Genomic DNA, 17,224 nt, shown 5'->3' on the forward strand with positions numbered 1-17,224 from the left:
GGAAAACATCTTTCCTAACACCAGTACTTCTGTTTAGTATCTTTTACCCTACTACCATAACATTTCTAAGACGGGTGAAGATTATCTTAAGCATAATGAAATGGGGCCACAAACAATATAGTGTTGTTAGAAAGCATTCATCAATAATACTACGTGACTCTGAGGAATGTACTCATGAGAAATTCACGTCAGTCTCAAAGCTTTCTCTATAGGCGATGTGGAACGCATCTTTTCCTGAGGTTTTGGCACAGTTATTCAGTGCCTCTGCAAGTTAACTCAGCCAAAATACAACTATAAATATTTAACTGGGTGTCATCTATTTAAATATACTGCTATACTAAATAGAGCTCTTGTGATCAACAGTTACCTGAGCTGAACAGAACAAACTGGTCAGCAGTCAGTTTTGCAGTGCCAGAATAAATACAGACCATCTTTCCATTACTACTTGAAATTAGGACATTTATTCAACCACAATTACAAGTGTTAAAAGTGTAAGGACTTTAAATCTATAAAAAGACTAGTACAGGCCTGTAGGAGTAACACAGTTTCTTTTGTTTTGTTTGTTTAAAGAGAGAATTCTTTATTGTATCTCAAAATATGAACACAGATAGGACTGCAGAGCTCTGCAGATTACCTCAACAAGCCTCTATTAACTACAAAAGACAACATGCATTCTGAAATCTTATTTATTTTGGAATCAGAAAGGTAAATATTTTCTTCATCAAGACGTTTTCTAATCCCATGCAGTCCTAGTGTTGGAACAGAAAATACCCTCCATGTAAAAATAAAACAACAATAATTACAAAATAAAACAAAGACATAACAACAAAAACAACACACACACACACACACAATTTCCCACAGCTACTGAATTCACAAATTTTCCCACTTCCTATTTCTCCAGGTTCATTTGACTGTGATCACTTAGAAGCTGAAAAACCTCTGCATTAGTTTTCCCCATTAAGGTACAGTGGAACACTTTGTTCCTCTGCACTCTCATTGAAGGCTCACCTGGCCGCTATCACAGGAGCATGCAAACACTCTTCACCATAGTGTGACAGGGAGGGAGAGAAGATGGTTTTAAACCATGCAGTTGAGATGATTTAGGAGTTTCCAGAGTGTCATAAAGTGCACCACAAACTAGGAAAACCCAATTACACCTTTAATTTCATGGCAGGCTTTCAAACTCCTTTTAGACTTTCCTAAGTGACTTTCTTTGAGAACTTAAAATTGGAGAGTGGAGAATTTCTTCACCAGAGATGATGCTACAGGCTATTAGAGTTCTCTGCAAAATGGTAGCTATCACGAGTTTTGGGTATAAGGACTTTAATAGAGGAAAACTTGTCACAGACTATGGTAGAGTCTTCAAAGTTTACTTCAGGCAGATAACAAAATTGGACCGACAACATCAGAAAGCACTAGTCATAGATACTGAGCCAGAAGCAGTAAAATAATTGTGTCCTCCCAGCAGTGTTGAGATTTTATGCCATCAATAAAAAGTTACTCCAAGTTTTTCAGACTACTTTTTAAACTACAGGAAAAATCCCCCACCAACACATTCTCACCTCTTTCTTCACAGCTGAGATTACCTAGACAAACAAAAGGAGTAAACCTCCCCACCCACGCCCCCCCCCCCCCCCCGCCCCCGGTTCCTTGTGTACCATATTGTAACAAATAGTAATTATAAATGACAAAAGTATTAAGACTAAAAGACAACTACTAAAAATAAGACAAATTCTGTGTTAAAGTTGTGAATTATTATTTTCAAAGAACTCACAGTTCTTTGAAACGAAGCATGTGGTTTGTGCTTAGATTGATGCAAAAATCAAGATCACATATTTTAAGTCAAATCAATAAATCTAAGCATATTCACAGTGAAAATCCTCAGCATCAGGAACATATTTAGCTAGTTCCCAACTACCACAAGAACCTAGCCCAGCTCTGCTCCTCCTTTTTCCTTTTTTTTGGGGGTGAGGGTGGGTATGGGGTGTCTGACAGGGAGTGGTTGCTTGTTTTATTACAATTTATGCTTAATTAAGATGTTTCACGCTTCTTCCTCATAAGCAGTTGCAGGACTCATTCAAGTCACTTTGCGAGTAACTTGCAGGACTGTGGTGAAAACCGGTTCCCAATTCCCAAATCATGGTGTCACTTCCATGTTACTTACGCCTGTGTTTTCACTGACTGTGTAGACGTAAGACACTGAAGCAACAGGGGGTTTTGGAACGCATGTGTGAGTGCATGCTTTCCAACAACATTCAACAACAAACTGAACACTCAGTCGGCAAATATGATGAAACACTGCGGACTGCTGCAAATGGCATTAAAGACTCTGTGATTCCAGTACCTACTTCATATGGTCCAGAGAAACTCTATTTTGAGTCTTGTTACTGCAGTTAAGCTTAGGACTTAGGACTTAAGCTATTACATTGCCATAACATCTAGCATGGCTACCTTTACATGAGAAGGAGCAGCTAATACATAACTAAAATGCAAGTCCTGGAGCAGTGCAATGGATCAAACTTTATTCCTGACTATGACGGCAGCGGGGCAAAGGGAGCAGGAGGGAGCGAAGACACCTTCATTTGTAAGCAAAGACAACTTTCTAAATGCATAACTATTAAATAGAAGCATCTGAATGTTTATACTTTGAAAACAGGTATGCAAATAACCTTTCTTGTTTAAAATGTGCCGTTACTGTAAATAGGTATACGCAAGTATGTCTACTGCGTATATTTTTGCATGTGCAAATACATACTGAAGCCTACCTTTCATATGCACACTTAGAGCTAAATGTGTGTCAGTGCTCTGCCAATAGGAAATATCCACAGCAACAGGGAAAACACACAAAAGCACTGAACTCCAGTTCTACCTCAATTTCCCATACCCACAAAAAACAAAACCTCAAACCCAAGAAGCAGCATAAGATAGCACAATAGGGTGGAGCTCAGGTTAAACACAAGGACAACGGGTTTGCCTGTATATACCTTTTGACCCCACAATCATCCCTATTTATGTAGAGACATACAGAGATTATTCACCTTCCTGGCCAGAAGGAGCCAAGGCAGGAAGTGAGGCTGCTGGGCAAATATCAGCGTACATTATTGGTGCTTTTGTAACATAAGTGTGCCTGCTTTGGGGGTATTTATGAATTAGGCTAGAAATTAGCATTAAACTCTGTGTGCATAAAACTGTCGCCTGCTGTTCTTAACTTTCTTAACCAAATATTGTCAAATTAGGAACAACCACACTTCCCACTAAGGGCTGTATATTTAAATGTTTTCAAATCAAAAGCTATTTTTGGATTTATGTGAACCAAAAAAAGGGTCTGGAATTGCATTTCTTCAAGGAGGATATAAACTCTATGCCCTTACATTTGCTGCCTCTGTCAAAAGTGGATGACTGGATTCTCATTTGAATTTATAGAGATGAATTTTTAAATGAAGCACCTTGAGAAGTTACACAAACAACCTGAGGACAAAGCTTCCTTCTCCAAAAGATTAAAAGGAACTGAATGCACGCATAGGGAGTAGAAATGTCATCTCAGACACGCAAACATTCTCTGAAAACCACTAACCAGATCAGGCATGCAAGATCAATGGAGAAAGCTGGCTTCAGGCTGAAGACCCCTGCAGCAGAAAGGGTTTATTTACAGAAATGGAACATAGTGTTGTTTAGAGGATGGCTAGGAAGAAGAATGGACGAACAGAACTGTTCAACAATACATTAAATAAATTATTGCAGCAGTCTTTAAGTCACAACGCTAGTACAGCCATCTAGTAAGCAACGGTATTAGCACAATTGTAAGCAGAATAGACTTGATGGTCCATTGGTCTCTTTCATTACAGTAACTTGTGTTCTAGGATATTTGCCATAACACATAAAAGCCAAAAAAGTTGTCACTTGAAGAGTGTGGAATTAAACAAAGGCACAAAGCAGGTAAAATTCAGCCCTCGTTAACCTGTCATTCCACAGGACAGTCACACAGTTCAGGGCCACCAGCTCAGTCTTTTTGTTGGAACGTTAACAGGTGTCCCTTCTGTACCTACCATGCATGAGAACTCACAGTAATGCACCTTATTTATTAGTATTCCTATAACATAACATGCTAGTACCCTTGCCTGATTACAATATTTCTACAACTGGTATCAGAATATGAGCGCATACATGTTCTTCTGCATAGATGTTGCTTGTACCTCACCAAAAGACTCGCCAGACATCTTCCACAAATGACATAAATTAACTTGAAAAATAAATGCATGCTCAATTCATCAGGATAGTAACTTGTAGCTCATGCTCAGCTTCCTTTAGTAACAACACGTATCATTTATCTTTGTTTTTCTGATATACTCTTTGGTGCATGGGAAACAAAAGAATTTCAAAAACATCCAAAAGCCTAACACCTACAAGACTGAATACCACATAACAATGTCAAGTAAGTATGCAATTGGCAACGGCAAATTGGCACAGGTAATTTATACGTAGGTATTTTTGCTGAGAATGTTTGATAAAAGCAAAGTGTGCTATATATTTAGTTCTACAGTTCCATCCTAAATGGGAAAGGTTTGTTTCTTCTCTCTTATTTTGCCTTTCAATCTTAAATGATATTTCAGAGTTCCAAGCAATTCAAGGACTGAAAGCTACTGCCTATTTGGTACTGAACACTAATCAAAATGATGCTGAAGCACTGTAAGATTAGCAGGAATGGTTTAACAAACTTTCTTAACAGCTAAAACCACTTTATAATCTGAAGGGGAAAAGAAAAAAAAAGAAATACAAGATAAGCTGTAATCAAGTTTGATCCACCAACAGTAAACCAGCAGTAGCTTAAATTTACTAAACTGAAACCATTTAATAGGAAAAACATGCATCCAGTAAAAGTACAGCAATAACTGCATTTGATTGAACAAACCTTAAAAGAAGTTAATTGCTGACTGCAGAAAAGCTCAAAAAAGCTCCACCAGCCACAAACATCAGCTTGTAAAACACTTGCAAATTTAAGCACTATGGAGTTCAATACATTTGTTACTACCAGACACAAAGTTCTCATTGGGTAAGGTAAGCTGCATTTCAAGAATGCACAATACAGAAACATTACTTGCAAAATACATCATATACTGCACCTCCAGCATCAAAACAGAACTCTAGAAATATAATGTGAAGATAACAATCTCCTTAAATAATAACTGCTGAAAAGTAATCTTCAGGTTCTCGCACGACTCCCCTATTAACATCTTACTTGATTTTAAATTCTACGCTCATATCCCAATAAACAATTACTCACTTAAGTAGTCTCTACAGACTTTAGTAGGGTTACTCCTGAAAGTAACAGCTCACCAAAGTTCAAAATGTATAGTTCTTTCCGTAAAACATTTACAGAGAAATCCAAACGAAGCACGTAGAATTAACAACCTTACTTACAAGTTCATGATTTTTTCCATTGTTACCTTTCTCAGTTCTAAAAACAAAGGGGATATAAAATTTTAGGAAATACTAACTATGAGCAACACAATTTCACCAACAATAAGAAATCCAAGGGAAGAAAAACAAAACAAAACAAAAAAAACTTAACAGGATCTAGGATGACTGCCCAAAATAGCTTCCCCCACCCCTAAAAAATACACATATACACACAGATAATTACTGCTTACTGGTTTTTGGGGAGGAGCTTATGCCCAACAGTCACACTATTAGGGGGAAAATTGTATAAATACTCAAGGGTGACACTTGAAATCATCAGCTTCTGCTCACTCACCGGTGGCAGAAGAACTCCTCAACAGAGGAGGATTCACTGCTCTACCACTCTGCATTGGAGCTCCACAACATTTTGGTATGTTATGATTTCACTTTATTCTATTTGGTTTTGAAGGTAACTTCTACAGAATACATGTTTCCTGGTTGGGGAGGGAAGGGGGTTGATATTTAGGGGCCGCTGGGGCTATTTGAAAGGCTGCAGATAAAAGCCTGGTTTCAAGCAAGGCAATGTGAGATTTTTGCCACTGATGCTGAAGGAGCCAGGACTTCGCACTTCATTTGCTATAGCATTAGACAGAGGCAACGTGGTTGTGGTAGAGTGTCTATGTATTTCCACTGTAAACTTTTCTTCATTTCAGGAGTTTTGATATATGCAACTCCTGAACTTACTTTCAGAGCCCTAGTGTAACTAGGAAAGTAATCCCTGTTTCTAAAGACAGTGATTTTAGAAAGGCTAGCATCCATTTAAAATTATTCTCTTCCTAAGAGTGAGACTATTGCCTCTAAGCTATCTAAACAAGAGCTGCATCATTCGAAGTGATTGCAATACTTATTTCCTTTTTGTTGGAGGATTTTTCACAACTACTAAAAGCAGAAGGAATTAAGCACAAAATAATGTTAGTTTTGATACCAACACTTTAAGAAGCTCATTTGTTCATGCACAAGAAACAAAACAGCTTTTCTTTATAACAAACTTTTTATCTCCTTTCTAACAGAACTGATTTGGAAACATGCATTTACAAATATCCTTACTGCTGCTGTTTTGTCTGAACATTGTCCACGGCAGCGATGGATACTTTTCTGAGAGATACCAGAAACAATCCAGCATCAAGGGGCCACATTTTCTACCATTCAATGTAAAGAGTCAAGGTAAGCTTATTACTTTTTTGATAATAAAATAACACAATTATTCTTAGTGGGTCAATACATGAACAAAAGCTTTTTGTTTATACTACTGGTATTCAACTTTCACTAACAGTTTAGGGCTATTAAAATAAGGTCATGTCTGCATAAAGAACTGGCAGTGGCTCCGGCAGTTGGCTCCTATTGACAAAGATGCACGCTTGTCACAGACAAAATATATATATATTTTTTTTTTTTTTTTTTTTTTTTTTTTTTACACAGTCACTAAAGGCATATAGAGTAGAAACAAAATCACAGCTACAGACCTGACCTTCATTAGTGGGAATAATACTACATGATTGTGTGCATAACCATGTACAACACAGAATCACAGAATGGTTTGGGTGGGAAGGGAACTTAAAGAACATCTAGTTCCAACCCCCCAGGTCACCTTCCACTAGACCAGGTTACTCAAAGCCCCATCCAACCTGGCCTTGAACATGTTAATTATTCTCAAATTTCTTGATTCAACACTGGGGTTTCTAACAATAGACCTGTCATCTACTATATTCAGAAAGAACTTTTATATATTCTGTCATGTTATCGCTACTCAAAACAGACTTTAGGTATGAATTTAAATACATATCCGATACATATGGCCAAAGGAAGTCTAGACAGGCAAAATAAATTGATACATAGTCATAAAAATGTGACATAAACTTCTACTTAATTTTTTTATAATAAATCTAGAATTGTTATATTATTATTAAATTAGTCTGATAATTAAAGTATGAGCTGAAATCACTCATGGAAAATTATCTTAATTTCATAAGTCAGTCTTATGGCAGATTGTATAAGCAATATATAATTGCAATGCCATACATTGTGATGTTTTATTTCTGGGTATCCCCTCTGTCCTTGTAAGTCAAATGGGTAGCTATACTCAGTGTTTGAAATTACTTGTTCTGTTTATTTTTTCATGCTTAGGCCAAAGCCTTTTTTAGAAACTTGGAATTGAAACTTTATGACTTCCTAGTGCTGGTTTTATTTGATCAACTGTCCCCCAAAGGATGATCAATAGTCTCTATTCAAAATTATCATCACTAAAAATCAAGAGAACTGAATCTTCCTTGTAAACACCCACCCGCGCATTATTTTCTTTCAGTCATCAATAGGCTATTCAGACTTGCTTTCACTTTTGCTGTATCCCATCTACTTTTAGTTAAAATAACCATACTTGGGCAGAAATGAGGAAACTGAATCAGAACATAGGATTAGCAAATAAACTCTTCACCAGAAAAAAAAGGACATCTTAGGCTATATCTGCATTAGAAAATAGGGCAGCACAACAGAAGCAGATCTGGAGAGCAGGGTAGTTGCTGCTCAGGACATAGCATCCACAGTGCCTTCATTTAGAAGGTTTTGTTTCAGAATAGCTCTAGTCTAATTCTATGGACTGGATGCTCACGAGCAGCATACACTGAGTCCAAAGAGGCAGATCTGATCTCACCCCAACCAGCTCCAGTTCGCGTACTCCAAGAACACTCTGCAGTAAGAGCCAAGTGAAAGCAGCATGCCTGGGAAACTTACCCCTCAAACTGTTCTTCTGGGCTGTACCAAAGTACTGTCACAGTTTCATCCCTTGCCTTCAGCACAAGGACTCTCTGGAATCCCATCAGCACTCTCAGATTGAATTTAGGTACATTTACATAAACAGCTACTCTGAGGACTTACTAATTGTTATTCCCACTGGGTTAGAGTTGCGTTTCCTCCCCCACCCCTCATTAACTTTTCATAGTGGTTTTCTATGACTTCATTCAGAATCATTTACATATTTATATTATTTTTAAGTGAAGTACAATAGTTACTTGGTTATCCTCAACCATACTTCACTTCTCTTCATACTGGGTTCCCTCCCCTGCCAAAACATTTGGAAAGCAGGAAACCAGTAGCAAATTAAGGAAGGAGTAGGGTAGACAGAAAATGGGGTGAAAGGAGGAAATTAACTGTCCTGAACTAAGTTTTCACTTTATATACTAACACAGAATCTGATGTGCATGAAACTTCATATTTAGAATGATAGTGATTATATCAACATGTGAAAAGTGTAAAATGCTATTTAGGAAAGGTAATAAAGGCTATATACTAGACCTCAAAAGCAGGAACAGTCTACAGTTTTACAGACATGGAAGTCCAGTCATTCAAAATTGCTTGACAAATCTTCATTCAGGGAACAAGCATCAAAATGGAGGACTGGAAAACCACTGCTATTTTTCAGTCTGGAAAACAAGCACCCTATAAAGGGTTTTTAGAAGAGTTTAAAGAGGGCAGACTATTAGAGATCATCATTTCTAGTCCAACATGATCACAGAAAACTTACTGGTCTTATTTGGTCACCAAATATTAGCTTCTAGAGACTTAGTTACCAATAAATTCTTTTTTGTTTTGTACAACTCTGTCAAAAAGCAGCCTGGAACTAAAATTTCAGTCTAGGCCCAAACTGGTAACTCAGGACAACATGTAACAGATCATACAATTTTTGTTGGCAATTAAACACCATTAAAGCTTCATCTAATTTGGTGAAATTGTTTTAACAGTTTTAAAAAGCTTGTTCCTGACAGCTCTCCAGTCAGAATACAATTTCATTTTCTATACGTATTTAGTGTTAGAATTTTTTAAATACACTAGGACATGATTTTTAAACCAGTTGCTTTTTGGCTTGAAATTTTTGAAAAGCCCTAGTTGAGAATAATCATTGAATTAAGCCTGACTATTCAGCAATGCTAAAATAAGTCATTATCGCAGGTTATGCTAAAGTCTTCATACTTAATTCAATACATAAATAGGCCTTGACTGCATTCAGAGAACATAAACTAATTTTGTATCAATATATGTGCCAAGATATATAAAAAAAAAGCAGCCAACCACTACTTCAATTTTCCTGTTAAAAATACTACTTCATGAATGTGTTCAGCTGTCCTTTCCTCAGAGGACTTATAATTGTCTCTAGACAACACAATTACCAGACACTTTAATCTAAAAGCAGCACAACTTTGAAACAATATAGCTCCTCACAGAAAATCTCCATAACAACATGCATCTTATGCAAAAAGGCAACACCCACCACGTTGTGAACCTAGGACTGATACGAAGGTACATCTAAAACATGGTAGGAAGCATTCTGAAGCTAAGTTTTCCACCAAAAAAAAAATAGATCAAGTGCAATAATTGCATGTTACTTAAATACAGCTGAATAAAATGCATGTTGCGCCCCTGCAGAAATTAAACCCACGCTGACGGCTAAATAATAAAACACACTTGGTAGGCCTAGACACAGGTCCTTGAGTTATTATTATGAAAGAGCAGAGCTGGCTGGGGTCACTGTTGCTTTCTGCCAAAGTATCCACAAAAATGTTTGGTTTTGGATTCGACGTGGTTGATGTAAAATCCTATTCATATTTTTATCCTAATGCTTTACAACTGAAACAGCATTAGCTTAGGAACCTGTTTAGGTATTTGTATTGAGGCTTTGATCTGACCTGCCTGAGTTCTCTGACGGGAACCGATAGTTTTTGAAGTTCTATCCATAGATAGAACCAACAAAATAAATTTGCAGTCCTCCAGTTAAGTATGCTGTTTTCTCTGATGGCAGCTCCCTTATCTGTGGCAAAGAGAAAATGTGTAATGTGTAAAGAACACTTACACACCACTTCCACTGCCGGGTATGTATTAATTCTGACAGGCTTAAGCCTTTTCCAAATTACTTTTTCATACAATGTAGTTCTCAAAATTTGCCATATCTTATGTGACCCATACAACAAAAAAAATCCCAACTTGCAATTGTACCCTAATGAATCTGGGAGTTCAGTAGTAAGAAATCCAACGGTATCGGTATTTGGTATCCAACGGATACCAAATACTGCACCAGACTTGTCACTGGTACTCACAGATTCCACAGTCTCCTTTGCAGCTGAGAAGGGTGCGTGTTTGCATTTTCAGTTTGTCAATAAATGACAGACATTGCTTTATTTCTATGTGTAGGATTTTAACAACTGACTTCCCTTTCCATTTCCTTGAGGAGGATGAGATAGGAAGGTGTGCAAAATAAGGTGATATGCATTTGTGCTGATTTTATGCATCAGCAAAAAAGAAAATGCACTCTCTACACTTGGTAGAGAAGAACAATTTCCCCCCTGGCAATAAAGGAAGAAGGCAACCTTGCAGATCCAATATAAAACCAAAATCAAATGTATTTCATACAAACATTTCTTATTTTTAAAATACATTATGTACAAGAATAGTTTTCTTCCTCTTTCATCTCATTTTTGGTTCATCAAGACTAGCCATAATGGAAAAAACAATTTATTATCTACGAGACAGCAGAACAATCACTCCATAAACTTTCATATATATACATACACACACACTGCTCTCTTTGTAAGACACTGAAATGCAAACTTTAGCTGAACCAATTGTTGATCAATTATCGATCTTTTCTAAATAAGCATAAATTTGCTGCAAACTACTGAAGTAGTCTCACAATATCCACGTTAAATCTTGTCTGCAATGTCCTACAAATCGGCATCCTAATTCCAACTGCAAGCTCCCCCAAAGGCCACGGAAAACCAAGCAGTGAGCTTGTTGGTTTATTCCTCTTTTTGTGACATTTGGTGAAGTGGCTCCACCTGCTGTTTTGATAGCTAAGAAAATTAAGTATTAATAAAAGAAATTAATGCCCAATTCTGACTGCAGTAAGATGAATTATCAATGGTGACCTTGCCACTGTGTGAAACTTTTATGACAAAAAAAATATAAATCTTTAAGACAGTATTTGAAAATAAAACACCCATACATTTACCAAAAAACAGAACCATGTCCTGCTTTTGGAAAAATGTGTAGGGGGGAGCCAAAAATCTCACTACTTAAACATAGCACCAAGTAGTTTCAGAAAAGCAGCTACACCTCCACAGGAAGCTTTCTCTAGTTTTATTCATCATCAAGATGCAAGTCTGATGGCTTGCCAAATCAGCTACCTGTTTGTTTTTTTCTTCCTTAACAGTTTGCATCTACTTGCACAGCATCTTTTAAACTCTCTGATGACCCTAAATGTATTGAAGCCAAAAAAATTGCAGCAGCCTTGTAGCTCACAACTCATTTACACTTGATACTTATTCATATAAGAGCTCTGAGACACTTTTGCTCTGAACATCAGGTTCTCGGTGACCGAACAGTATTAGAAACTTGACTTCTATGAGGTTCAAGTTAAATTAACCCTTCACACAATTCACCACCATAATACAAGTCTGCAAATCTGTCATAGCTGCCCTGGTTGACCTGGTTTCCCCTCTCTCGCAGGTGTGCAGATAAGGGGTGAACAAGGACCCCCTGGTCCTCCTGGCCCTATTGGACCACGAGGACAACCAGGACCTGCAGGAAAACCAGGCTTTGGAAGTCCTGGTCCCCAAGGACCCCCTGGTCCGCCAGGACCACCTGGATTCTCTGCTGTTGGAAAGCCAGGCATGCCGGGTCTACCAGGAAAGCCAGGAGATAGAGGACTAAATGGTGAGAAAGGAGAAGCTGGACCTGTTGGGCTCCCAGGAGCAAGAGGGCCACAAGGACCCCCTGGCACTCCCGGCCCCGCAGGACTGTCTGTTCCCGGCAAGCCGGGACCGCAAGGCCCTCCAGGAGCTCAAGGGCCGAGGGGCCTCCCCGGTGAGAAGGGAGAGCCCGGTATCCCTGGTATAAACGGACAAAAGGGAGAAAATGGATTCGGTGTTCCAGGCCGCCCGGGTAACAGGGGTCTTCCAGGCCCGCAGGGACCCCGGGGCCTTCCTGGTCCTGCTGGGATAGGGAAGCCTGGTGAAAATGGTCTTCCAGGTCAGCCTGGTATGAAAGGTGACAGAGGCTTACCAGGTGCACCCGGAGCAGCTGGTATCCCAGGCCCCCAGGGTCCCCCAGGAGAACCTGGAGAAGCTGGCATCGGCAAGCCTGGGCCAATGGGACCACCAGGAGCAGCAGGCATCCCCGGAGCCAAGGGACATCCCGGACCTGCAGGCTTGCCTGGATCCCCAGGTCTTCCAGGATTCGGAAAGCCAGGATTGCCAGGAATGAAGGGACACAGGGGGCCTGAAGGTCCTCCTGGCCTTCCAGGACCTAAAGGAGACCAAGGCCCAGCTGGCGTGTCAGGAGAACCAGGACCTGTCGGGCCACCAGGGAACATGGGCCCCCAAGGACTCAAAGGCTTGCCTGGTGAGAATGGCCTACCTGGACCCAAGGGTGACATGGGCCCTGCAGGCCCCCCAGGATTCCCAGGGGCCAAGGGTGAACGAGGTCTACCAGGATTAGAGGGAAAACCAGGATACCCAGGTGAGCAGGGTCTTGCTGGTCCTAAGGGACACCCAGGTTTCCCAGGTCCGAAAGGCGACACTGGCCACGCTGGGCCACCTGGCTTGCCTGGCCCAATGGGTCCACAAGGAGTGAAGGGAGTGCCTGGTATCAATGGTGAGCCCGGCCCCAGAGGGCCTTCAGGAATACCTGGGATCAGAGGCCCCATCGGCCCCCCTGGCCTGCCAGGAGCCCCTGGTGCAAAAGGTGAGCCAGGAGCACCAGGACTGCCAGGCCCAGCAGGTATCGCTACAAAAGGATTAAGTGGACCCATGGGACCACCTGGACCCCCTGGGCCTAAAGGCAACAATGGAGAGCCCGGCTTGCCAGGCCCCCCAGGTCCTCCTGGTCCCCCCGGCCAAGCCGTAATCCCACAGATGCCCGAAAGCTACGTTAAAGCAGGAGAGTCTCGGGAGCTATCAGGAATGTCTTACATGAAAGGAGTAAATCAAGCTCTTACAGGGATGCCAGTGTCTGCTTTCAGTGTCATCCTCTCAAAAGCCTACCCTGGGGCAACAGTCCCCATCAAATTTGATAAAATCTTGTACAATAGGCAGCAACACTATGACCCCAGAACAGGAATCTTCACCTGCAGGGTCCCTGGACTGTACTATTTCTCCTACCATGTCCATGCAAAAGGAACAAATGTTTGGGTTGCACTCTACAAAAATGGTTCCCCACTCATGTACACCTATGATGAGTACAAGAAAGGATACCTTGACCAGGCTTCCGGCAGTGCTGTCATCGATCTCATGGAGAACGACCAAGTATGGCTCCAACTGCCCAATTCAGAATCTAATGGTCTCTATTCCTCTGACTACGTTCATTCTTCTTTCTCAGGTTTCCTATTTGCTCATAACTAAAAACATCCCACTTACACTGTCCTGACACTCTCTCCTTCAGACCATTTTAACTGGGAGCTGATCTGACTCGTCATTAGCAGGCCATGCAACTTCAATTTTGCAACAGAAGTGGAGGAGGGAGTAAGAAAGTGGAAGAGATTGGTTCAAACTTAGAATAATATTGTATGTTTTTAGAGAACTGTCATAAGATTTGTTTCAAATTATGATCAATTGTCCAACTGAATGCAACATTAAAATTTTATGAATTAATATAATGCACCAGCCTCTCTTATCTTTTTTTATTTAAAAAAAAAAAAAAGAAAAACTGAATTCCTAACTATCACTTCTCATAACACATAAAGTAGCAATTCCAGGACTCTAGATCATACTTCACTATACTTGAATTAACTGAAGGTATTATTCAAACTAAATGGTCTCAGATACACCACAGTCATTACAACAGCTGGATAATATACTTCAGGAAGATTCTGCTATCTGTCAGCTTCATCTTTAAGCTATCAAACAGGACTCCAGAAAACAACTTTAATACAGTGCATACCACATCACAGTTTTAATTTAGTTCCATTTTTGTTATTAATGAGTAACTACCTTGGAGAAAGGTAGATTTACAAGTTGTTACCTGTTACTGAAGATCTAAGACTTTCAAAATATGAAAAAGCAACAAGATTTGAAGCCTAGAAATCCACTTAGCTTTGATGCACACTTCGTAGTCTGCAGCAACAAAGTTGTTCAATATTTTTTAAGCTCCTAACATTCTCTAAAACTACAATATTCAGAGTACTGTCAAAAAACTATCACCAAATCCAGACATTAAGAACATACCTTCACAAGCATGCAGACACTCACAAAAATCAGAACAGCACCACCACCCCATATTTGGAGATGATCTTTGCACCAATTTTCCATGAACAGTTAATTCCTTTAAAACGCAATAGTCTGGGGAATATATTTTACTTACATGGTAAATTTATCAGAGGGTGACAGTAAGTAGTCAGTAAACAATCATATTGACCATACCTACATACACTCACATCTCACAAACATTAGACATTACATTAATCTGTTACGGCACTGTGAAAAGTTAATTGTAAAAAGTAAGATAGCTTAGTAAAATACGCGCTTATAAATTATGAGACCATAATAGTTTGATGATACATTTCTTCCAATGACAGTTACCATTAATGTGTATCATATACATCCAAAACCTTATGAACTATTATTTTAGTTTCATTTTTTTAAACAGAAGTTTTTAATCACTTGCACTAAAAGTATGTAGGCCTATGTTTAAAAGTTTTGTGATGTTACCATTTCTTCATGAAAGCAGAACCTGAGGCTTGTTATTTTGTGTACATTTGAAATCAGCAAGTTCATAAGTACTTGATAACACATTGGGATTAATAAAAAAAGCGAGGACAGCTTTAGGTTATCTATCATTAGCAAAACTATATAACATTTTGGAAACTATAAAGAACTACCAAGAAAGTAACTTCACAGAATTTTTTTTTCTCCCTTATTAAGTGTTGCTGGATAAGGAAGCCTGTGGTTTAGGCTATACTTCGGTAAAATAATAAATGCTTAAGTAGAGTGTAACTTGAGATCTGCTTATTTTAGCAGCCAACTAGACCTCGGCAAACAAATAGGTATTACTATTACAAACACTGCACACAAATGTTTGTATGGAAATAATACAGTGGACAGTACCACAATTTATAAGTAGCAATCCTGCAATACTTTTCTTTCAAGCCAAAATAAAACCCAAAACACTTGAGTCTGAATTGTCTATTCCCACTTTTCTACCTCCCTGTTTTAGGCCAAATATTAATTATAGATCTCCTAAGAATTATCTCTTTATTGCACTAAAAATGTTCTCCTGTGATCATTTGCATTAGTTCAACAGCACTTTCCAATATTTAAACACAGCATGCGCTGCTGCCAATACATTCAACCAATCTGGCACTTTTGTTTCAGAAACAAATAGAGGGACTGGACTCTGCAGCTGGAAAATACTGCTTAGTAGTTGTACAGTTTCTGGTTAATTGCTTTACATCTGAAATGTATGCCAAAGCACATGTTTAAAATTGTTGGAGATGCTCGGCAGTACATTACCGTTCTGTGATTCCAATTAACTACTCTCTGCACAAGAAACTGGGCCCAGACAGTATTCTTAAAAGCATAGTTCACTAAACCTTATCGTCCACGCACTTTAAATCAGGTTTTGTCCTTTAACGTCAGCACACAGGACTTCAAATAAGTCTACCACTTAGTACCTCATGCCCATCTTTTTGAAGGCTTTTCATAATTGTTCAGACACTAAGTCATTAAGAAAGCAATTCTTAACACTGAAAAACTAGAGATTACACACCAAATTGTGGCACAAGCACAACTTCTACCTTGATTTTAGCTTTGGATTCTTAATTTAGAGGGGACCTTGAGAAGGTCTGTAAGATTTTTTTTAAATTTGTTTTTAAAATATTTTTCTCCACAAGATGATCAGCAATCTACCTAAAGATGAAGCTCCTCCAAAAAGCACATCTTTTCTGGATCATCAGAGGAAAGAAAATCCAATATGAGATAAAAATGAAAACATAAGAGCCTGTAATAGTACAAAACTCACTTCCAAAGGCTTAAAAAAAATTCTGAGACAAATTTCAGTAGTTCTTAAGTGTTCAAACACACAAAGCACCCAAATAATCCCTTCTGTATTTAGCTGGAAAGGCCAGCAGAGCAGTGTAACAAATTTGTTTCCTTCTATCTTTGTTGCCATTTTCACGATTAGGACAAATAACCATCTTTCATCACTGGTCTACATCAACACTAGGAATTTCTCATGTTTTGCAGGATTTTCGGAGAACTTTTTCCTTTCAGTCAGAAAAGCATCTTTGCTTTTTGTTTGTTGTATTTGATGTTGCATATAAAGGATATAATGCATATATCATGGGCATCTAGATCCACTACCTTCTGCCAAGACAACAGGGTAATGGCATAAACTTGCAATCAAAAAACCTCTGTGTGTGTGTGTGCGCGTGTGTGTCTGTGTGTGTGCATGCACGTTTTTGGGAAGAGAATGGAGTAGTTTAGAAAGATCCAAAGTTTTCCTCCCCAAAGTAACACTTCACATACATCAGCATGCTGATGTATTGATCAGAATACTGATTAATCACATAAAAGAAAAAATGCAAGTTACTGAAAACCAGGTTTTAAGTCTAGCACTTTCTTTCTCTGATCATTTTCCATTTTGTAAAAGATGGTCAGTGACAAACTTCTCAGTTGCACCCTTGAAACCAGAAAGCAGACCCATCAAGCCTTTTTATGGGCAATTTTTGAAGTCTCTGCTGACATATTAGCCGTGATCTTTTTACTTCCAAACTGAAATATAATCT

At 39.0% G+C, this 17,224-nt stretch overlaps 2 protein-coding genes across 2 annotated transcripts in view; one reads left to right on the forward strand and one right to left on the reverse strand.

The window, feature by feature from the left end:
- The window catches only part of NT5DC1 (5'-nucleotidase domain containing 1), a 153,047-nt gene that overhangs the window by 120,623 nt on the left and 15,200 nt on the right, over positions 1-17,224 (reverse strand). The window lies entirely within an intron of this gene.
- COL10A1 (collagen type X alpha 1 chain) lies at positions 6,457-13,856 on the forward strand. Its single transcript, XM_063329749.1, has 2 exons — positions 6,457-6,624; positions 11,953-13,856. The coding sequence occupies exons 1-2, from the start codon at positions 6,486-6,488 to the stop codon at positions 13,842-13,844; spliced, it is 2,031 nt and encodes a 676-aa protein (XP_063185819.1). The 5' UTR covers positions 6,457-6,485; the 3' UTR covers positions 13,845-13,856.

Source organism: Chroicocephalus ridibundus, chromosome 3 (genome assembly GCF_963924245.1).
Source record: "Chroicocephalus ridibundus chromosome 3, bChrRid1.1, whole genome shotgun sequence".
In the NCBI taxonomy this organism is placed as follows: Eukaryota; Metazoa; Chordata; class Aves; order Charadriiformes; family Laridae; genus Chroicocephalus; species Chroicocephalus ridibundus.